General features: G+C 41.4%; 1 protein-coding gene across 1 annotated transcript in view; it reads right to left on the bottom strand.

Annotated features, from left to right (window-relative positions):
• The window catches only part of TTC7A (tetratricopeptide repeat domain 7A), a 388,284-nt gene that overhangs the window by 306,035 nt on the left and 58,016 nt on the right, over positions 1-24,233 (bottom strand). The window contains exon 6 of the mRNA XM_075595818.1: positions 6,972-7,050. Coding sequence (XP_075451933.1) covers positions 6,972-7,050 — 79 coding nt within the window. The remainder of the gene's footprint in view (positions 1-6,971; positions 7,051-24,233) is intronic.

Raw genomic sequence — 24,233 nt, 5'->3', positions numbered from 1 at the left:
GGGTTGAACTAGAAGAATTGATTTGCTCCCCATTTGAAATTAAGACTCTCCTCTGGCTCAACAAAAAGTCTAGACCAATTGAGATTGACAAGAACCCAATAATATCCTTTGCCTGTAATCTCTGGGACGCCCTTAAAACCAGGTTCCAACTAACCGGTCTCCCCTCCCTTATGCAACCTCTGTTTACAGACCCTTCTCTTTATTTCTATACGGATAACCAACAATCCAACTCCTGGATCCAAAAAGGACTCCTAAAAGTCAGTGATATCCTTATCCATGGGAAGGTCCCTTCATTTGTGTCACCACAAACAAGCCACGATATTCTCTCATCTGAATTTTTCAGGTTTCTACAGGTCAGACACGATATCCAATCTATCTACAAACCAAACGATCCCACAATCTAACTTTATACGAGGATTGGTGTCTGCACAAGGCCCTCACAAAGGGTATTATCTCCAAGATATACCATAATATGACTCCTATCAAAAGCAACCAAACCTCTGATAAATATATAATCTCCTGGGAGAAAGATTTAAACACCAGCTTAGATCTTGATATATGGAAACATATTTGGGAAACCGCTTCCAAAAACTCATTGTGCGTTGTGATCAAGGAGAATATCTACAAGTTAATATTCAGATGGTATATGACTCCCACTAGCCTACACTCTTTTCTCCCAGGTTCTCCCCACTGTGCTGGTGTGGTTGTGGAGAAATGGGGAATATACGACATATATTTTGGTCATGTCCCAGAATCCAACCAATATGGAGAGAAGTGTAGGCCTAATACATAGGATCCTGAGGATCACTGTCCCACATAATCCAATATATATACTGCTAAAAAAAAAATCAATGGCCAACCAAAACAAGCGCATTGGGGACATTCTCATTTGGAGGGGGAGGAGTTGGTGACGTGTGCCCTTCATGATGTGGGTGCCGTTAGTGCTTTGCTTGGAGGCACTAGACGGACTCGGCGGCCGCCCAATGTCCTGCCACTTGGATCGCTATCACTCAGCCCACTGTTGGATAGTATTGCGCGATTGGCCCGTTGGTATAGCTAAGCATTGTGGGTATGACATCATTAATTTTGGAGCGAATTTCGGTACCAGGAACTGTATAAATTGTTTGTCTGTTTTTAGTATCAGGTAACTCCTTGATAAAGTGCTTACAAGCACGAAACGCGTAGGAGTATTGTACCCTCCACCGTTTTTAATATGCAGCACCAATAAATATTTTTCATTCATCACGTGACCTGTTCCTTGCCTGCTGTGCACCCACACACACACTCTTGATCCAATATATATACTGCTAAAAAAAAAATCACTGGCCAACCAAAACAAAAAAGAAGCTAAAATTATCTCCCAAATTTTAAATGCTACTACAGTAGGTGTACAATTGCCAAGAACTGGAAACAATACACTCCATAACATACAGAACCCCTATAAGCTCATATTGAACCCCCAAAATAACCACAACATATATATATATATATATATATATATATATATATATATATATATATATATATATATATATATATATATATATATATATATATATGCGTATAAGTGTCAAAGAGGAGTGCTACTGAGCATGGCAATATATATTTAAAACCAGAGACAGAACATGAAACACAGACAGAGCTCAGTGCTACATCCATTGACACAAATACACGGTACAGTGCCTATGTATATATGTATATATATATATATGTATATATATATATATATATATATATATCTTTTGAATAAAATGGTCTTTTATTTTAACTCTTTGGCCAAAGTGTCGTAAGCCCTTGAGCCCCTCCAAGGCAGACCACGTCTCAAGGGTCCTAACACTAATATAAATTCTTAATAACCTGTACATTACCAGGAAGAATGATTTATAATAAATCTGTCAAAATTAGTTGCATAGTTCAAAGTCTGATTGAAGCTCTAATTAACCTGTACAATACCAGGAAAAGCACTCTGTATTAGATTTGTTGCAATCAAACTGCATGCAAGTTCCCATGAGTGTGGAAGGTGAAATGGAGTGAGCTTTAACCATTTAAAAGTGGGAGGGGGTGAGCTTCAAACCTGGGATGGAGGAGCCACCCTCCAAATCAGCTGGGAACAGCTGAACAGAATTGCAAAACATACAGAACCCCTATAAGCTCATATTGAACCCCCAAAATAACCACAACATATATATATATATATATATATATATATATATATATATATATATGCGTATAAGTGTCAAAGAGGAGTGCTACTGAGCATGGCAATATATATTTTAAACCAGAGACAGAACATGAAACACAGACAGAGCTCAGTGCTACATCCATTTGTGTCAATGAATGTAGCACTGAGCTCTGTCTGTGTTTCATGTTCTGTCTCTTGTTTTAAACAATACACTCCACTCATCTCTAAATCAAATAAACAATAAAATCTGGCATATAGTTTATATGGAAAAACTCTCAGCCTACCTGAACTGCTCCACCTCACAATTTTCAGAGACTTGGGTCCCTTGGTTTCGTTATGCAGGTATATCCACATATTAATGCTAAAATATCCTGAACGATGTGATTTATGATGTGCTTAAACTGTTGTTCACCATATTATATATGTACAAGTGCTGTCTCCTTCCCTTCTCTCCCTATTGTGCTTTTACCAGTTTATATGCATCAATGTACCCCCCCCCCCGCCTATTTCTTTTTTATGTACCCTTTTATTTCTGAAAAATGATCAATAAATATTTAAGTAATAAAAAAAATACAAATAACATAATGGATCATAAAATATATTCTTTGCTGATGAAACCTTCATATAAACACAAAGCTATTGTGAAGAGATGCAAGTAATGTTAATGGAAAAAATAAATATGATGGGGTTATAAAATGTGAAATAAAAGAGTGTCTAGGATTGGCGCTCCCAGGTTATATTCAGTGAATGTGAACTAAATAATGTTTACAATGTAACAGTGGCAGAAAGCAATGCGCAGCCACAGGATTCTATACTGAACAGACTAACACGAGTGTTACAGCAAAGGAGCACATTTACTTTAACCTAGCCGAGCTGCACCAGGTGTACAGTAAATGTGACGGATCCAGCAGGAAATTCAGCTAGTGTCAGATTTTAATGACATTTGCAGGCCTGGTAACAGACCTGACCCTGATCCATTCAGTGAGATCGTCTAAATCCGCTTAACAAATCTCTGCTGCAATATTTGTGGTGACGCATTCATTTTTTCGGCTAATTTTATGCAGGCCCGGAACACAATGACCCTGATTTTGAAATCTCTTGTCCAACCACCTCTTCTAGCTGGGGATAGGAAGAGATTGCTACTCACATGTACGCAAGGGTCATCCTTACAGCAACATCTCTCAAATTGTGGCTGAGTAATCAGAGGCATAGCCCCACTTAACTTCAAAGGTCTCACGGGTTTCCCTAAATACATGTAACCAGTGCTAGAGCAAATATCACTTTTTAGTAACAGAAAATGAATTAACCTGACAGAATGTGACACAGGGTGGTCCCAACGCCTGCATTTTAACTCTGCTTGTGAGTGCATTTCTGTATTCATTTTTCATTTGTAAAGCAATCTGCACTATCAGTTTTTCCTATTTCTTTTCTATGTGGGACTCCCCCCTTCCCTCGACCGCAACGTCTCCTTCCCTCCATCTCCGCGTCCTGACGGACATCCAACGAGGGTCCAGGTGGTCTTTAGAGTTGGTTACTCTGGACAACCACATCGCTTCAACCCCTCACTGATCATGTGAGTGGGTTATTCAGCTATTACGCACTCACCTTCATTCATTTTACTGGTTTGCGCTATTTTTGTATTCTCTTTCTTTTTTTTTCACATATACCTGGATCTATTTGCGCTCCGGAATCATTTGTCGCCAGAAAATTTATTAAGAATGTATTTTCAGCAGGGAATATTTGCCCGTTGTCCCCGCGATGTCATCATTATTAGCAATATACAGGGGGGGCCCCACTAATACAGCAGGTTCGGTTCCAGGCCCCCGCCGAAAAGCGAAAAATCGCCTTAAAAGCGAAACATGCAGTAGCATTTGTGCACTCCGCACAAAAGACAAAAAAAAATAAAAAATTCACCTGCGACCTCCCGTCCCTCCTATTCCGTCCCAGAATGCAGCATTCCGGAAGCAAACAGAGGTGAGCCAAGAAGGGATTGGACGGGAACCGAGGAAGAAAGGGGGAGGGGGCGCGAGCATGAGCCTGCACCTGTGGTGAGTTGGGCTGCATGACAAGAGATACTGATTGAGCCACCTGTACTGAAGCAGGGATATCCATAAAAACTGGCCCATTGGCCTTGAGGAGTGAGTTTGAGACTCCCAATATAGACTTTGATATAAACGTTTCCTCTACACAATACACAGTGGTATTATACAAAAGGGAGGGGCTAGAGGACACAAAAGGGTGATAGAATAGGAGGAATGCTGTGCTAAATGTAGCACAAGTGTGTCCATCTGGGCCTAAGTTTTTCTTAAGGGGTAAAGCACAGACTTTTGTCCAGCAACACTGTTTGAAAAAGAACTATCAAGATCCATATCATATCAAGGGCGTACGTCTAATATTCAGCACTGAAATGTAACAGTGAACCGAGACAGACTTTCTGAACACTTACTGCAAGAGGGAGACTTTCAACCACAGCCGTTTTCAATGTCGCATCCCCCCCCCCCCATTCCTTATCCCCAGAAGAGTTTTTAAATCAAATCATTCACTGATTCCTGTGCGTGTCCTGCTCTTTAAAAAAGAAAAATAATACGTTTTAGTATTAGAAATCATGATTTTCTTAGTCTCTAGCAACTGAGGTTACCATAATAACCCATGGACTGCATTGGGTTCTCAGTGAGATGCATTTTAACCTCCCGGGCACCTATTATTTCAAACACGTATATATCTCCTAAACGAAGTAAGTAAATAAAAAAATAAAATAAAATTGCAAAGAAAGATGGCGATCAGCACAGACGACTGTTCTAACCCAGTGCACGGCACTAATATTTCATATGCCGTTTGCAACTGTAGCACTTTTTACTCACCACATTACATGAAAGCTGCTTACAGCCAAACAACTTAACACATAATAAATTAGCCTGAGCACAGCCGTTATACAGATATTACACTTTACGAGCTTCTGAAACGTCTCTCTTGTTCATGTCGTTTTCTGAAGTTATTATTATTTACTTACAGTATGTAGCATATGCCTAACTTCTGCCTGGAAGTGATATGGAAGTTGGTTACAAATTAGGCGCTTTATGTCATTCACTTACAGTCTGTTTATTATTATTATTATTATTATTATTATTAGCATTTATGGCCTCACTCAAGGTCATTTAAAAAAAAAGCTGGTGTCAATGTTTTAACACCAATTTTATTTTGTGACCGATCCACAAAAGCCAATATTAACCAAAAATATTGCAGATAGGCAGTGTGGGTGTTTACCTAGGGCCGCAAATGCGGGAGGGTGGCCGACGACGGAGAAATGTTGTTCTGGTCGGTGGCACTGCTGTTATTTATCACCACCGATAGAGGGGAGTTGTGCCCCAGAAAGCATAGTGCAGGGGTGACCAACACGAGTCCTCAAGGGCCACTAACAGGTCAGGGTTTAAGGATATCCCTGCTTCAGCACAGGTGGCTCAAGCTGTGGATCAATCATTGATGAATGGGTCATTGACTAAGCCACTGATAGAGCCACCAGTGCTGAAGCAGAGATATCCTTCAAACCTGACCTGTTGGTGGCCTGTTGTGGACTGGAGTTGGCCACTACAGGCAGCTATGTGCACCAGTGTCCCAGGCCCGGTGGCTGTGGGAGGCCAGGCCTCCACTTCTGTGTCCTGCTGTCAGGACAGCTTGTTGCTTGCTTGTTGCAGCAGCTGGGGGGAATTGTATTTGTATTTGGGATTGTATCAGGGGAGGTAGTAGTGGTAATTGTTTCTGGTTGGATAGTGGTGATGTGGAAGATATCTGGGGCGCTCCCTATGTAGTCTTATGGAGATAATATGCCTGACAACCAGTGTGCATAAAAACTGTAAAATAAAAACCAAATGGTACAATACTAGCCAGACAAAAGATGCAGCTCAACCCAAAGGAGGATTCTTCCGCAATCCTCATGAAGCTGTAGGAATAGAATGCAGGGAGCGCAAATAGAGAAATAAAATAAATAAACACAGCGATACAGGAAAGTTACGGTAGCTGTCGAGGGTCAAAAAGATACACGTCTCAAGTGGAGACTGTATCTATGCGAGTCTGCAGTGTATATGTGAATGCAGTGTATGGGTGCATGCAATTTGTGTGTGCTGTTCATGTAGTGTATGGGTATATGCAGTGTTTGTGTGTGCATATAGTGCGTGTGTATGCAGTGTGCAAGTGTGTGTGCATGCAGTGTATATTTGTACTGTACGTGTGTGTGTGTGTGTGTGTGTGTGTGTGTGTGTGTGTGTGTGCTGTGTATTTGCTGTGCATAAGGCCCTATGCTGTGGGTGATGTCTCTGCATTCATATGGCTGAGTGGGATTTGGGATTCGGAGCTCTTCAATACCCTCAATTGAACTTATTATACCCATCACATTATTATACATCACTTTATTATAATTGTATACTTACTTATTATACAGTACTGTACATATAATCTTATTATACCCTCATATCACCTCAAGTCTCACATCACCTTATTATACTCAGTATTTGAGCTATAATATTATGTCACGTGTATTGTAAAACGCTATGTACTGAACCTGAATAGCCCTACATAAAAATATACATACATTATATCCACCCTTCAACATCACCTTATAGTCTCCTATATAACCCGCCCCAACCCACCCCACCCCCCTCCCAACCCACCCCACCCCCCTCCCTATATCCCTCTATTTATTTTTGAAGATAGGCTAGTATGTAGGTAATTCAAATCCTGGCATCACCTGTATGGAAGTTATATAAGACAGAGCAAAATACTCGTGTAATCTTACCATTTTGAAGTTCTGCGTAGCTTTTGTTTCTACAACTCTCAAAACATCTCGGAGCTCTTTGATTCCTTTTAAAATATTTCTGAAACACAAATGAAAAACATTTAGCACATTTTCCTCTAACACGTGACTGTTATCAGTGATCTAAAACCATTGCGGCCTGACAAGGAAAACAAGGGTATGACTAAACCAGAATAATAACTTGAATCTGTAGTTGGAGCAGGAATTGAGGCCAATTCTACCTGTCACAGCAGATATGAAATGCAGAGTTGTAATTAGAAAACAAGCAAGTAATTGCTACTCAACATTTCAAATGACACTGATGTCAAGTTATTATGTTAATCAATAGCAATAAAGATAAAACATGTAGATGTAGCCAGGTCCCCCCTTCCGTTGCTGCCCCCCCCCCCCGTCTTGTGCTCACCGCCGCCGCCCGCGAGGAGGTGAGGGGGCATGTGCGCGAGCAGCGCGCTACCTTAGGGAGGCAGCCGGTTGCCGGGGACACGTGCGGGCTGTTGCTAAGGCCGCAGTCGCGTTGCGAGGGTCCCGGCGACTCGCAGTGAATGACGCCGCCACTGCGGGTTGCGTTGCGCATGCGCAGGAGGCAGAAGTGCTGGGAGGCCCACAGACAGGTCGCGCATGCGCAGACAGGAGCGCGCGAACCCTAGCCTACCAGGGAAGGCTCTTGGAAGGGACTACAAGTCCCATGAGCCTCCGCAGCGCCCCACGTGACGCCAGGGAGCCAATAGGGCTGGAGTATCTCCCTGCACAGAGAGGGAAAGATACATTTCGCGCGCTGAAAACAGCAGTTGGAGCTGGGAGCAAGAAGGGGAAGGAAGGGTGTAGGGAGAAAGTGAAGCTCCTGCACCAGGTAAGGTTCCACAGGTCCCAGACAGGCCCCAACTCCCCACCAGGTTAGTGGGTAATTAATAAGGGACGGCCCCTAGGTTAAGGACCCTGCCCTTAGGTTCGTGTGTGTGCATTCTTGTCAGGTCGCAGCTGTCAGTGCTGTGAGGGCTGACAAGAGGGCATCGTGTAAGGTTGCAGTGCGTTGCTGCAGGGGTTGGAAGTGTGAGGTAGGAGTTAGTCCGAGGGGACCCGGGTGGTGACGGGAAGAGGTAGTGCGGGTGCAGGGGGTCAGGGACCCACTTGCATAGGATAGGCTACCCCGTAGGCCCCTAGGAGTTTCCCCCTGAAGACATTCAAGGTTGCTGTGCTGTAGGGACGGCCTATAGTAGCAGTGAGCATCACGTTAGTTCACAGAGTCAATTAGGAACTCAGCAGACGCTGCGCATCCGTTCAGAAGGTTGGGCGCAGACTTCCGCTGCCGCTGCAGAGGCTTTCCGCGTGGGATCGTCCCTGATGGTGGTTCCGGTGTTCTTCTGTCATCGGATCCTTTGTGAAGCCCGTTGCAGGCCTGAGCACTGGAGTGCTCGGCAGGTAACTCTTATCTACAAGTGCACCAACGATCCTATTAGTTTCATTAGTGACTGCGCAGTCACACATATCCTCTCTCTGTAAAAGTGCGGGACATTGTGTGGGGATTATTGGACACGGGGTGGGATCACCCGGTGTAGGGGGGAGCGTCCTGCGAGACGCAATAGTCAGTGTCTCCTCTAGAGAGGGACACCTGTTGTTCTGTTGATGCTATATGGTTCCTATGTTCACAAGTAAAGGTATTGGTTATTACACATACTGTGTGCTGAGTATATGTATGTGTCCTGCGAGGAACAATTCCCGCTCTGGTGGGAGCCATCGCAGGTGGAGGCGCTGCACCGAGTACAGGGTTACTCATAATACACATACCCCAGGTTCCCCGTGGCGGAAGCTCAGCTCTCCTGTGAGTCTAACAGGTACAGCACCACACCTGGTAACTGTAGTTTCTCCGCACTCACTATATCTGTGATTGGGTGGGGGAATACCCGTTACATATGCAATAAGAAATTGGACAGAATAGTGCCAATTATAAGATTCTTGGTACATTTCATACGTGTCAGAGAGACGCCGCTCACGTCATTGAAAACCACGGCAAATTAAGGCAATCCTCTTATTCCTTTAGGGGACCGCGGGGCCTATTCTAGTTGCTCCAAATTGCGACAAAACGCTTCTAAAATTTCAAAGCAAATTTGCATGTTTTGCTATTCTGTAATCGCTATTCACATGTCCAAACCATGCAAAAAAAGCCTTTTTTAGAAGCGGTTTCATTCCAGCAGCGCAAATCCGGGTTGAATTACCAAAATTGCATCTTTTGCAAACTCACTGTATTCTAGTACCGCCGAAAAGTGCAAAAGGCTAAATCGCTTCAAACAACAACTAGCATCTCTCCCAGGGTACTTGAGGCGCGTTCTTTTTTCAGCACCGGCATCTCTCCCCAATTTATTTGGAGGGAGGTTGGAGGTACTATTAAATTAGGAACTCCTCCTCTCCCTATTAAGACCCTATGCATCAATATAGAGATGTGTTTTAACGCACTGCTATTTTTGGGCGCAGAGCTACGACATATGTAGGATCAGTTTCTTACATCTGATGCCGAAGTTTACACTTTCGCCACTTCAGGAAAAAAATGGGAACGCAGAAATGCAGACTGTGATCTATCTCATAATCTGTGCACCCTGTAACTCCCCCCTAGCTCACCTTACTTACACTCACCATGGTGTAGACCAGGGGTGCGCAAACTTTCTGCGCTGCACCCCCCTCCCTTCTCAGTGCTCGTGCCCCCCTTACCTAGGAACCAGCGTCAAATGACGCCGCGGGGTCATGTGCCATGAGGTTGGAGGAGATTTTAAACTAGGATGGAGGGGGGAGGGGAATGAAACAGAAAATGAACTAAATGGAATAGATGAGGATACAAGGTGGTATGGAGGTAGAATGGGGGCAAGTGCGAGTTTGACAAGCAGTGAGATACCCATAGTAAATAGAGATAATACTAGAAAACTTCTAAAGACTAAACCAAGTGGGAGCAGAAAGGAAGGAGCAGATAAGATAATAGTACAGGCTGAGAAAAAACTGAAATGCATGCTTGCTAATGCAAGAAGCCTGACAGATAAAATGGGGGAGCTTGAATTAATAGCTACAAAAGAGCAGTATGATATCATAGGCATTACTGAAACATGGTGGGATGAAACTCATGACTGGACAGTTAATTTAGAGGGGTATTCTCTTTTTCGGAAGGATCGAACAAATAGAAGGGGAGGTGGAGTATGTCTATATGTTAAACCAGATCTAAAACCTATTATAAGGGATGATGTCTATGAAGGGAATGATGAAAATGTAGAGACCTTGTGGATAGAAATTAGCAGTGGAGGTACAAGTATAAAGAAAATGTTTGTGGGAATATGCTATAAACCACCAAATATCTGTGAGATTGAGGAAGCTAAAATACTTTTGCAAATGGAGAAGGCATCAAAACTGTGTCACGTTTGCATAATGGGGGATTTTAATTATCCAGACATAGACTGGGGCAATGAGATTAGCGTTACAACAAAAGGAAACAGGTTTTTGGGGGTGCTTAAAGATAATTATATGACCCAAATTATTGAGGAACCAACCAGGAGAGGGGCAATACTGGATTTGGTCATATCAAACAATGTAGAAGTAATAACAAATATTCAAGTCCTGGAACATTTTGGTAACAGTGATCATAACATGGTCTCATTTGAAATAAATTATCAAAAAACAGATTACTTGGGTTCAACAAAGACTTTAAACTTTAGAAAAGCAGATTTTAATAAACTGAGGTCTAATCTAGTAGTAATACAATGGGATTATGTTTTTGCAGGGAAAAATGTAGAAGATAAATGGGCAGTCTTTAAAACATTGTTAGAAAAACACACTTATCAGTGTATACCCTTGGGTAATAAGTATAAAAGAATTAAGTCAAAACCAATGTGGCTAAATAAACAGGTAGGGGAGGAAATGGACAAGAAGAGGAAGGCGTTTAGATTCTTTAAGTCAGAAGGGACAGAGACATCGTATCAGAATTATAAGGAATGTAACAAAAATTGCAAAAGGGCAATCAAATTGGCAAAAATGGATAATGAAAAAAGGATTGCAATAGAAAGTAAGGTCAACCCTAAAAAGTTCTTTAAGTACCTTAATAACAAAAAAATGAGAAAAGAAAATATAGGACCCTTTCAGTGTGAGATGGGTAGGCAGATTATTGGAGATAAGGAAAAAGCAGAGGTATTAAACAAATTCTTTGCCTCTGTGTTTACCAGGGAAGAATCAGGTTCAATAGTAGTGCCACAGGAGGAAGCCACAACCTCCATATTAATGACCAATTGGTTAACTGAGGAAGAAGTTCATAAGCGACTTGAAGAAATTAAAGTAAATAAGGCACCCGGCCCCGATGGCATACATCCAAGAGTTCTCAAGGAGTTAAGCTCAGTAATAGCAAAACCATTATATTTAATATTCAAGGACTCCATTTCCACAGGCTCAGTACCACAAGATTGGCGTAAAGCAGATGTGATGCCTATATTTAAAAAGGGAGCTAGATCACACCCAGGGAATTACAGACCTGTAAGCCTGACTTCAATAGTAGGGAAACTACTTGAAGGTTTAATACGGGATAATATTCATGAATACCTAATGGAAAACAAAATTATTAGTAATAGTCAGCATGGATTTATGAAGGATAGATCTTGCCAAACTAACCTTATTTGTTTCTTTGAGGAGGTAAGTAGGAATTTAGACCAGGGTAATGCAGTTGATGTGGTATACTTAGATTTTGCAAAGGCTTTTGATACGGTTTCACACAAGAGGTTGGTGTACAAAATAAAGAAAATTGGACTCAGTAATAATATATGCACCTGGATTGAAAACTGGTTAAAGGACAGAGAACAGAGGGTTGTCATAAATGGAACTTTTTCAGGTTGGGCTAAAGTCGTGAGTGGAGTACCTCAAGGATCGGTACTGGGACCCCTGCTTTTTAACTTGTTTATTAATGACCTTGAGGTTGGGATCGAGAGCAAAGTCTCCATCTTTGCTGATGATACTAAATTGTGTAAGGTAATAGAATCAGAGCAGGATGAAATTTCTCTTCAGAAGGACTTGGAGAGACTGGAAATGTGGGCAGGTAAATGGCAAATGAGGTTTAATACAGATAAATGTACGGTTATGCATTTGGGATGCAAGAATAAAAAGGCGACTTACAAATTAAATGGAGATATATTGGGGGAATCCTTGATGGAGAAGGATTTAGGAGTGCTTGTAGACAGCAGGCTTAGCAATAGTGCCCAATGTCATGCAGTAGCTGCAAAGGCAAACAAGATCTTATCTTGCATCAAACGGGCAAGGGAAGTAGGCATAATTATGCCCCTTTACAAAGCATTAGTAAGACCACACCTTGAATATGGAGTACAATTTTGGGCACCAATGCTAAGAAAAGACATTATGGAACTAGAGAGAGTGCAGAGAAGAGCCACCAAATTAATAAAAAGGATGGACATTCTAACTTATGAGGAGAGGCAAGCTAAATTAGATTTATTTACATTAGAAAAGAGGCGTCTAAGAGGGGATATGATAACTATATACAAATATATTCAGGGACAATACAAGGAGCTTTCAAAAGATCTATTCATCCCACGGGCAGTACAAAGGACCCTGGGCCATCCCTTAAGGTTGGAGGAAAGGAAATTTCACCAGCAACAAAGGAAAGGGTTCTTTATAGTAAGGGCAGTTAAAATGTGGAATTCATTACCCATGGAGACTGTGATGGCAGATACAATAGATTTGTTCAAAAAAAGGTTGGACATCTTTTTAGATGGGAAAGGTATACAGGGATATACCAAATAAGTATACATGGGAAGGATGTTGATCCAGGGATTAATCCGATTGCCAATTCTTGGAGTCAGGAAGGAATGAATTTTTCCCCTTAATGGGGTTGTTTGCCTTCCTCTGGATCAATAAGTAAGTATAGATATAGGATAAAGTATCTGTTGTCTAAATTTAGCATAGGTTGAACTTGATGGACGTACGTCTTTTTTCAACCTCAACTACTATGTAACTATGTATATGAGGCCATGACGACGCATCGCCCAAAGCCAAGTTAAGTAAGTTACAGAGGTCTCGCGAGCTCCCCGGCATTTAATTTAAACGTGTCCCCCATTTGCGCACCCCTGGTGTAGATGAGGCAAAATTGGAACAAAATGCTTTGATACATAGGGGCCAGATGAGAATGCTCGTTTTGCAGCAAAATTGCTTTAAAGAAGCAGTCCAAGTGGCACTTTAATTTTTTTAATATACATGTATGCAACCTTTAATTACCTTTATTGAAAACGAATTATCCATGTTGCTGATTGATTAGTTCTCCCGTGATTGATCAGAAAAGATCCTGCATTTCCAAGGTTCAATAAATGACTGCATTTCTGTTTCAATCAATCCTTCAGTCAGTGTAACTCAGCAGCTACAATGTATCCTTAAATTACTAAAGTAACATTATCGATTGTTACAGTTTGCAGCTCAAACTGCTGGAAATATTGGTAACAAATTATCACAAACAGGAAAAGTGTTGCAAATATTTTGCACTGCTGGAGAAGTGTGTTAAACCCTGCTAAAAGGATGCTCAGTGTATTAAAACTCATTAAAAATTGCATTAACGGTTGAATTTTAAGAAAGGAAGTATTATCTAATACTATGGAACCGATTTTTAAAAAAAATTTAAACACACATATGTAGAATATTGCTTGGATTTCTCCTTTAATACATCGACCCTGTTTCTTTTCTGTAGACCCTGTCCCTTATTACACTAAAGAAGACTGCTCATTTTTGTTGCACTAATAGAAGAAATGGAGGAAACAATGCATATATCTTTTTACTTTAAAAACAACATATACAATGTTCAGATTTTTCATATATGTTAACATGCATATATTATATCTCTGAAATTCCATTGAAAAGTATTACATATATTGTCAGATCGACACACGTACTATAATCTCTCTAAAGCCTGATAAAGAGTCACATAATAACATGTCACACTTCTATCAGCCATTCACATGATTTCTTTGAGTTACACATCACCATATTGGGAAGTAGTTCATGAACATATGGCAAGAAGGATACATGATCTATAAATTAAGAATGGCTTCATTACTAAGTGTTAAAAAGCTGTCAGGCCGTCATGCCTCCCCTGTGTTATTGGGTACACACTGTGCACACTCTAGTGCTCAGTCATTATTACTGCACATACAGTATCTGCATTCATCAACTGCAGTATGACGGTGATGTTTAGTGTATTTATTTATCAAATGTTTTGCTAGGAAGTAATATATTGAGAGTTACTTCTAGTTTTCAAGTCTGTCCTGTGCACGGAGTTATGATAATACAGGGTTACATAAAATGAACAGGGTTATACATTACATTTAAAGACATTACATGAACAGTTGAAGATAATACATTTTATAGGCGAATGTAGCAGTTACAGACCAGACTAAAATGTGAAACAGCTTTAGTTTTGAAAGAAATTAGACTGGTGGCGGCTTTGAGAGTCTCAGGTACATTGTTCCAGGTGTGAGGTGCACGGTAAGAGGAGGAGCGGCCGGATACTTTGTTGAGCCTTGGGACTGTGAACATTCTTTTGGAGTCAGATCTCAGGTGATAAGTGCAGCATGTGGTAAGGGTGAGGAGCTTGTTCATACAGGCGGGGTAGCTTGCACAGAAAGTATTTGAAGGCAAGACAGGAAAAATGAACTTTGTACATAGACTCAAGTGATAGCCGATTGTGCTTTGAGCATTTCGCAGTGATGTGTGAAGTACAGTAGCAACATTGTTGGACAAAGCGGCATATTGGAATTGTAGATGCATATTTTTTATGAACATGTATTCCCATGCATCGAGGAGAAATTCATGCAATATCCTACAGGTGTGGTTTATTAAAAAAAAAAAATATATATATATATATATATATATATAAAATAAAAAAATAAAAAACAGTTCTGTAGTATTTATTATTCAACTCTTAATGCCATTTTTAATGAGTTTTAATATACTAAGCATTTTTTGATTTCTATAGCAGATTTTAGCACACTTCCCCAGCAGTGCAAGATCTTTATAATACTTTTCTGTTTGTGATAATCTGCTGCCAATATTCCCCGCAGTTTGAGCTGCAATAATACACACGAGTACAGAAAGTTCTTGCCGCAATAAGAGTCAATAGTACCAGTTCTGGATTAGAACAATGGAATCAGTCTTTGACTTGAAATCGCTGATCCCACTTTGTCTCTTCAAAGATGGATGATTCTGTGGACACAGAAGAAAAAACAGACCATTGCGCAGTAACTTCTATAAAACAGATCACTGCACTTTACAGATGGCTACTTACAACAGGTAAGTGGTAAACAGGCAATGGACTATGTCTATGTCTTTGGAATGAAGAGTTGAATCACCGATTCCCACGAAGTCTCCAAATCACAGTATCCATCAAATGAATAAAATAAACATAGTATGGTACCAAAGATAACATATATTTAAAAAGCGCAAGACCACAAAAATTAGCACTCACGTGGTATATGGTCTTGTTGCGTGATTTCAAAGTGCCGACCGCAGCCTGAATATTCGGGGCACAGAGCAGGCAGCTGGGGTCTTACTTTTTGTTCTTACTTTTCATGCTAATGAGTTCCTCTCTATTTGTATTACTGGCCATTTTCATGGCTTTAGATATATATCTTTTTTGTGTATTTTTACATTGTATACATTTTTTATGTATTAAGTAATTATTGTAATTTCTTATTGGATGTTCGTGTTACTATTTGGTATATATTATATGTTCTTTATGTTTTGTTTCCATATGGAATGAAGGTTTCACGTAAACTTTCATACGTTGATTACTTTACACAGCTAGCACTGAACTTTCTGTTTGCTTCATTTAAGCAATATTGTGTTTATCACCTTAGCCCTACCTTGTTTCTTTTGCTTGCCTTGTTACTACTCTTCGTTTTGTCCATTGATTTAAATTCAACGCTTGGTTTATTATAGTGTTGATTTTTATTAGGTTTAAACCCCAGTTCATTCTCTAATATCTATATGAGGGAGTGAATGGGTTACACATTTTCTATTTTAGACCAATTTTCTATTTTATATATAGCCATTGCGGACAGTAGTGCTACATTACCCCTGAGGAAGTGACGTGCCATGTCATGAAACGCTTAGTGTTGAGCATGTTTTACGTCAGTCCGTCAGCAGTGAGAAAGAGCAGACAGCGTGGTGGTGATGTCATTGGGGGAGGAGACCAATCTGAGTCGCGGTCACGAGGAGGAGTGAGGTGTGTGGATCCGACCCCAGCTGCCTGCTCTGTGCCCCAAATATTCAAGCTGCGGACGGCACTTTGAAATCACGCGACAAGACCATGTACCATGTGAATGCAAATTTTTGTGGTCTTGCGCTTTTTAAATAAATGTTATTTTTGGTACCATACTATGTTTATTTTATTCATTTGATGGATACTGTGATTTGGAGACTTCGTGGGAATCGGTGATTCAACTCTTCATTCCAAAGACATAGACATAATCCATTGCCTGTTTGCCACTTACCTGTTGTAAGTAGCCATCTGTAAAGTGCAGTGATCTGTTTTATAGAAGTTACTGGGCAATGGTCTGTTTTTTCTTCTGTGTCCACAGAATCATCCATCTTTGACTTGAAATCGCTGATCCCACTTTGTCTCTTCAAAGACTGATTCCATTGTTCTAATCCAGAACTGGTACTATTGACTCTTATTGTGCCAAGGACTTTCTTTACTCGTGTTTATTATTGTTGTCTGTTCAAGTCATTGGATGGGCTTGTTTTTTTGTTTCTGACTGCCATTCTAATTGGTATTGGATTGTTACATTTAGAGTTTCCTACCTTGTTTCGGCTATCACTCATTCTTTACCACTATTTTACACATTTTCTGCTAGCTTTAGTTTAATCACCATCTAGTCGATGCACTTATACACTACCGACACACTTTATTGCAGTGTGGTCGGTACCGCAAGCCGGGAGATTTCCCGGCTTGCTAGTGGCCGCCCCTCGGCGTGCCGCGCGTCATAGACGCGCGGTCACGCGTCTTCGGGAGCGTGCGCCCCCTGCACGCACGTCCAGGGGCTCCCCGAGGGAGCCCTGGTGTCCCGCGATCGCGGGACAGCGGCAGGGGGTTCCGGGGGACCCGGAGGACCCGGCAGCGGTAGGGAGAGCGCCCCGATCGGAGGGCGCTCTTCCGCTGCTTCGGCGCGCGCCCGTCACACTCGGGCGCGCGCCAGGCTACTGCTGCGGCCAAGAACGGGCAAATGCTCGAATAAACTTGGCCGCAGCAGTAGCACACTTGTCTTAGCACTTTTATTTTAGCTATACCATTAGTATATGGTTCTTCTTTGATACCTCACAGGTTAATTTTGGGTGGAGCACTTTATTCTATGCTAGTTCTTTAGTGTTTGTTAGTTTGAGCTGCAAACTGTAACAATAATATTACTTTAGTAATATAAGAATACATTGTAGCTGCTGAGTTACACTGACTGAAGGATTGATTGAAACTGAAAGGCAGCCATTTAGTGGACCCTGGGAAGCAGGATCTTTGCTGATCGATCACGGGAGAACAAATCGATTGTCAATTTAGGTATTTAAAGGCTGCATATACAGTGTATTAAATTAAAAAAAGGATTTTTTTTTAATTTAAGTGCAGCATGGACTGCTTTTTGAAGAATATTTCTGATTCTGCTACGAATCCAAATCCCTCATAAGCCAGAGGACGAGTCTCGTCTCAAACGGTCTTAAAAAAAACCACACCAAAGTCTCTATAAGGATGGTCCTCTAAAACAATCCACCCTTTGTGCTCCACCCTCACTGCTCATGTCCACTAATCCAGCATAGACAGGGTTAACATCAAGAAAAGACAGACTGTTTCTATTATTTTTTTACCTTAATATTTTCTTCAAGTTTTCATAAAATATGTTAGGATAGAGAAAAAAAAGGAAAACAGGGTAAAATGATTTAAAAAAACAAACATTTTCTTTGCGTTTTATGTAGCCACATACAGATGTAGTCAGACCTATTATCGAGTATTCAGGCAAGAAACCGCAGTTCAAAACTGCCTGACCACTGCCTGCTTGCGGATTCCCGTGGCCAGAAAAGGTCCTGAAGTGTTTGAAAAATATGAGTCGCAGTCAACATTCATTTTTATATACCCATATATATATATATAAACAGTACAGCTTAACCCCGTTATAGCGCGCCCCTATATAATGCGAATCCGCTTATAACGCGGTTTTCACGTGGCTCCCGTTTTTAAAAAAAAATAATAATGTTTTACATTTTTTTTGCACACTGCACACTGCACACTGCACACTGCACACTGCACACTGCACACTGCACACTGCACACACTACCAGCACTCACTGCACACACACTACCAGCACTCACTGCACACACTACCAGCACTCACTGCACACACTACCAGCACTCAATGCACACACTACCAGCACTCAATGCACACACACTACCAGCACTCACTGCACACACTACCAGCACTCACTGCACACTGCTCACAGCACACTCTCACAGCACACTCTCACAGCACACCACACTCACACCTCCCACTCCCCCTCCCTACCTTTGGTGTCGACTGCTGAGATCGGAGCGGAGCTGGCATCAGGAGGAGGGGGGGTGTCGGGAGGACGGGGGGGTGTCGGGAGGAGGGGGGGTCAGGAGGAGAGGGGGGGTGTCGGGAGGAGAGGGGGGGTGTCAGGATGAGAGGGGGGGTGTCGGGAGAGGGGGGGTGTCGGGAGGAGGGGTGGTGGTGTGGATGCCGGTAGGGGGGGTGAGTGAAGAGCAGGCTGGGACTCGGAGGGCCGCGTGGGCTAGGCCCAAAACTGATTATGCTGCGGAGGGCCAGTAGGTGTGGGGGCCTCGGGGGGGGAGGAAGTGGATGCCGGTGGAGGGGGATGGATGCCGGTGGTGGGAGGTAAGGAGCAGGTTGCGGCTGGACTCGGAGGGCCGCTGCTGGGGGACGTGTAGGGCTTCCGGCCACCTCTTCCTTCCTTCCTTACTCCCTCCCTCCCGATCGGGCGCGCGGCGGCCATTTTTTTTAAAATTAGCGCGACCCCGGTTCTAGCGTGGTCGGATCAGGTGGCCCCCGAGGACCGCGCTATAACGGGGTTGAGCTGTATTTTTAGATTTTATGTCTACCCAACCAAGATATGGTACTGTAAATTGTTTCCAAACCTTCAACTTTATTTCTATTTTTTTTTTTACTTATCTGAGGAAAGTTCGCTTGAAAAAGTGTATTATCTGTTTTAGTTATATACACTACCAAATATTTACTACTGTGTGTCTTAAACTTTAAGGCAAAATTTATCTTAATTTTTGTGAATGTTGCAGAATACTGTATGTAACCCCATTTCTTTCAGATTTGGGGGTATTAACTTTAAACCCGGTCACACTTCAAACTCTTCTATTTCCTTCAACAAATTAGGCAGGGAGATCATTGGTTTTGTAGCAGTCATAAATATATCATCTGCCTATAAGGATGTTTTATCATTCTTACCCCCAACCGTGACCGCTGAAATGTCTGGATTTAATGGTATTCTAGCAACCTCAATTACCACTGCAAAAATGAGGAGACAATGGGTACCCTCTTGCCTCGTTCCTTGCTTATGGGGAATGTCTCCAAAATATATCCACCCATTTTTACACTAGCTACCCGAAGATGATATAGTATGTTCACCCATTTCAGAATGTTTGTGCTTAGTCCATAAAATGTTTAAAATCGATATCATGAAAGTTCAATTGATACGATCAAATATTGTTACAGAATCTAAACTAAGCAGTAAAAGCTGGGATTTCATTTGAGATACTTACAGTATGAGAAATTATCCTCCTGGTGTTATCTGAAGTTTGTCTAAAGGGTATGAAACCAGCTAAGGAAGCACCGTTCCTAACCTATTTACTAGAATTTTTGAGAATTGTTTTAGATCTGTATTAAGCAAAAATATAGGTCTATTATGGCTTGCACATTTCGCTGGATCTGTACCTGACAAACACAGATGCCAGTGAACTGCTGCCTCCATTCTTCCGTCAACTTCTGTGCGCCTGGGACCTCTCTGCTGCTGGAGACAGAAGAACGGAGGCAGCAGCTCACTAGCATCAGTGTCAATAGGGGACTGTGGTCTCATGGTACTGGCAACCACACTTCAATCACAACACCTCTGTGAGTGGTTTTATTATTATGTGTTGGGAAATTAAAATGAAAGTATACATTTAATAGGTCTGCGCCCGACATGTTTTTCTTTTGCATAAAGAGCATGGATAATTTGATTTTTGAGGAGAGGCTAGCTAAATTACATTTGTTTACATTTGAAAAGAAGCGTCTAAGAGGGTATACAGTATGATAACTACATACAAATATATATTCGGGACAATACAAGGAGCTTTCAAAAGAACTATTCATCCCACGGGCAGTACAAATGATACAGGGTCATCCATTAAGGTTGAAGGAAAGGAGATTTCACCAGCAACAAAGGAAAGGGTTCTTTACAGTAAGGGCAGTTAAAATGTGGAATTCATTAACCATGGTGACTGTGATGGCAGATACAATAGATATCTTCAAAAAAAGGGTTGAAGATGTTTTTAGAAAAGAAAAGGTATAAAGGGATATACCAAATAAGTAAACATGGGAAAGATGCTAATCCAGGGATAAATCTGATTGACAATATTTGGAGTCAGGAAGTAATTTATATTTCCCATTGAGATATCTTTAGATGATGTTTCCCTGGGGTTTTTTTGTTTGACTTCTTCTGGATCAATATACTGCAAGTACAAATATAGGATAAAGTATCTGGCGCCTCTTATGTTGTTTTCAATGGAAGGCTTTGGGCAGAAAAATTAGAATTCAACTGAGGTCTGTATTGCAATCCGGCACATGAATTCTCATCTTTCCTGCGCCAGTGACCTCTCTGGGAAGAACCTGTGGTAACGTACAGGGATTTCTGCTTTTCTTTATCCTGTTATTTAAAAAAAATAAAAAATACTCTAACTATCTGTTCTTATAATAATCTTTTTCTGTAACCTAAGCACTGTATTTTTAATATTAAAGCCAAACTTTAATAAGTTAAAAAAACAAAAAAAAAACAAAGTATCTGTCGCCTAAATTTAGAATAGGTTGAACTTGATGCACGTGTCTTTTTTCAACCTCATCGACTATATGTAATTATAAGCTTAATTATGGTTTTAAAAAATTGGTCCGAATATCCAAAGCAGTAATTCTTCCACAGAGGAAATTATTGTACCCATGTGTTCAGTAGAGCAGTTGAACGCATTGCAATAAATGCATTGTAGATGTATCCCGTAGCTAATTGGTAAAGTCACTGTAAGTTAGGGAAATTAGTAAGACTGACTACAGGTAGCATAAATATACAAGTACTGATCTCATAAGGGAGTTCTTCGTTAAACCCAATGGTCTAAGTACACCCCCTCACACTTTTAATTTCTTTTAATAGTTCTAGTGACAATATATGTATGTGCCTCTATTTTATTTTGAATGAATAAAAGACTAAGTTTTATTATATACAATTCAGTCCATAGATATCTACAGGAGTGCGGCACAAGGGATGTCCTAGCTCTTTTTCTGATATGAATACAGGCAGCCCAACTTGTCAGTACCATGACACTTTAACAGTAATGTTGCACTTAGGTGCTAACTTACATCAAGGTAACCCAACTCGTCAATTCAACATCACTCTAATGGTGATGTACTCTCGTTTTTACTTACCATTAGGCAATATGACTGAAGCCAGGGAAATATATTTAGCCACTTCCAATATATTAAAAAAATTGACTTTAACTGGATTGTAACATTACTGGATCAGTTACTACTGTAGTTACTATAAAACCCTGGATTCACCCCTGGCCACATACTAATAAAACTGCTAATAAGCAGAAGCAGTTTATGTTATAGACGGCCATACAAACCGGCTATACAAACCATGCCAAAGTATAACATTCATAGAAAGACATCGTTGGAAAATCTACGTTACCCATTTTAAAGACTAACCTGAGAAACACTTCCCCCACTGTGTTCCTAGTATAAAAACATTAGAAAAAAAACATAGAAGTTCTCAAAATACCAATAACAATGCGGAATCTGACATTGGGTCGCGGCTGTTTTGCCATGACTAAGTCGGTGCCAGCGTCTGGTCGCCATGGGACGCTCCGCGGCTAGACACTCAGCCGCCGGCCGCTTCGCCAATAAGGGAAGTTCACTTAAGGGTTTTTAGCGGTTAGGGTAGGGGTTAAGGGTGTTGGGGTAAGGGGTTAGGTTTTTAGGGATGGGAATTAGGGTAAGGGTTTAGGGTAATGACTTGGGGTAAGGAGTTTAGGTTTTTAGGGTAGTGTTAGTATTAGGGGTTAAGATGAGGGGTTTCAGGGCAAGGCTTGGGGCTTACCTTGGTGGCGAAACAGCCGGCGTAGAAATGTCCCTGCGGCGAGGTGATTGGCAGCTAAACGCCGTGACCAAATGTCCTGAACCGCTAACAATGTAACCCCTTCAGTGCCCTAATTACATACAGGCATACCCCGCATTAACGTACCCAATGGGACCGCAGCATGTATGTAAAGCGAAAATGTACTTAAAGTGAAGCACTACCTTTTTCCCACTTATCGATGCATGTACTGTACGGCAAACATCATATACGAGCATAACTGATGTAAATAACTCATGTGTAACAGGCTCTATAGTCTCCCCGCTTGTGCACAGGTTCGGTACAGGTTGGGAGCCGGTATTGCTGTTTAGGACGTGATGACAGGCGCATGCGCGAGCTGCCGTTTGCCTATTGAGCGAGATGTACTTACTCGCGAGTGTACTTAAAGTGAGTGTCCTTAAACCGGGGTATGCCTGTACGGTGTTTGTTAAGAAAAGTGCCTCCCCAGTGGCCCTTAAGACTCACTCTGTACATCGCTGGCCTTTGCTAGTTTTTATTTTTAGGGGCTGTACGCAATCTGCTACCATACTGAAGGACTCCCAGCCTGACGGCCGGAGCAAGAAAACGTGTCACATGATCGCTCGGAAGAGCGGTCACGTGATGCAGACGTGCTGGAGGGTCCAGGGCCACGGAGGAGGCACGACCCTCCGGCACTGAAAAGGGTTAAAGCTTGCCGCAGAAAGCGAGACACGCAAATGAAAAGTACTATAAACAACATATCAGTATGAAGGAAAGGAAGCAATTCTGGGGTGAGGGGGAGGATAGTCATTAATTGAATATTATTATTATTATTATGTTAAAATATTTAGGAAAATGTCCAAACAAATATGATCCACAGAGAACGAAGTACAGAGGGGTTATATAACTAAACTGTATTGGCTACAAATAAAATGTATGCGCCACTACGTTTGTTCTAGGGATTAACACTTTAAACCACAGTATTTGGCTGCGACTGAAGGAATGTGGGTCACTTGAGGCTCACAACCTCAGCAAACAGATAAAATGATGTACATAATGCATTTTAACTGCTTCAGCCTGCTAGACCTGGCAGATGTGCTAATTAGTCTGAAACATTTGCAGTTGCAGCACTGCATGCCCGAGGGAAATTGCATCACACGGTCTCTCTGGCCTCTTGCCTGATTATTTACTGCAGTAATAGGCCCTCGGTGTTTCATTCTTAGCGCGCGCAGCTTAGGCATAGGAACATCAAGTAGTTCTGCTTGTCTCACGGACTGTAAAAAAATAAAGGTAATAAAGAGAAGATCTTACAGTCTCCGACTTTAACTATTAACTTTCTTTCGTCTCATTAGCAAGAGCTCAGCAAGAAATGTCTCTCGGTCATAAAATGCCTGTGTAATGTAATGATATTAAACATGACCTGATGATTCTAGGAAATAAACCTCAATACGATACCTGGCAGTCAGGCCCAGATTACTAAACAGTGCCAAGATTTATCTTGCGTTAAGAACCATTCACGTAAAGTGGTATTGGCTCTTGAGAGATTATTATTATAATTTTTTTTTCAATAAATGCAGCAATTTAAGGCAATGGAATGATCTAAACTGCCAATTGCTCCGTTCTCCCGTGATCGATTGGTGAAGATCTGGCTTCCCAGGGCACACAATATGGCTGCCTGCTTCAAAAGAGGAAGTGCTGTGACTTCCTAAATGGTTACCATAGCAACCAAAAGGAAGATAAATACATTAAAATCGTTAAAAAGGGCAGAAAAAAGTGGGGCTTTTTTGTTTTCTTAATGCAGTATTATCAATACTACACAACTGATTCAGTTATAAAAAAAAATAAAAAACAACATACGGTA

The sequence above is a fragment of the Ascaphus truei genome, chromosome 4 (genome assembly GCF_040206685.1).
Source record: "Ascaphus truei isolate aAscTru1 chromosome 4, aAscTru1.hap1, whole genome shotgun sequence".
In the NCBI taxonomy this organism is placed as follows: Eukaryota; Metazoa; Chordata; class Amphibia; order Anura; family Ascaphidae; genus Ascaphus; species Ascaphus truei.
The sequence above is the reverse complement of the archived record's forward strand: the minus strand, read 5'-3'. Positions and strand labels throughout refer to the sequence as shown.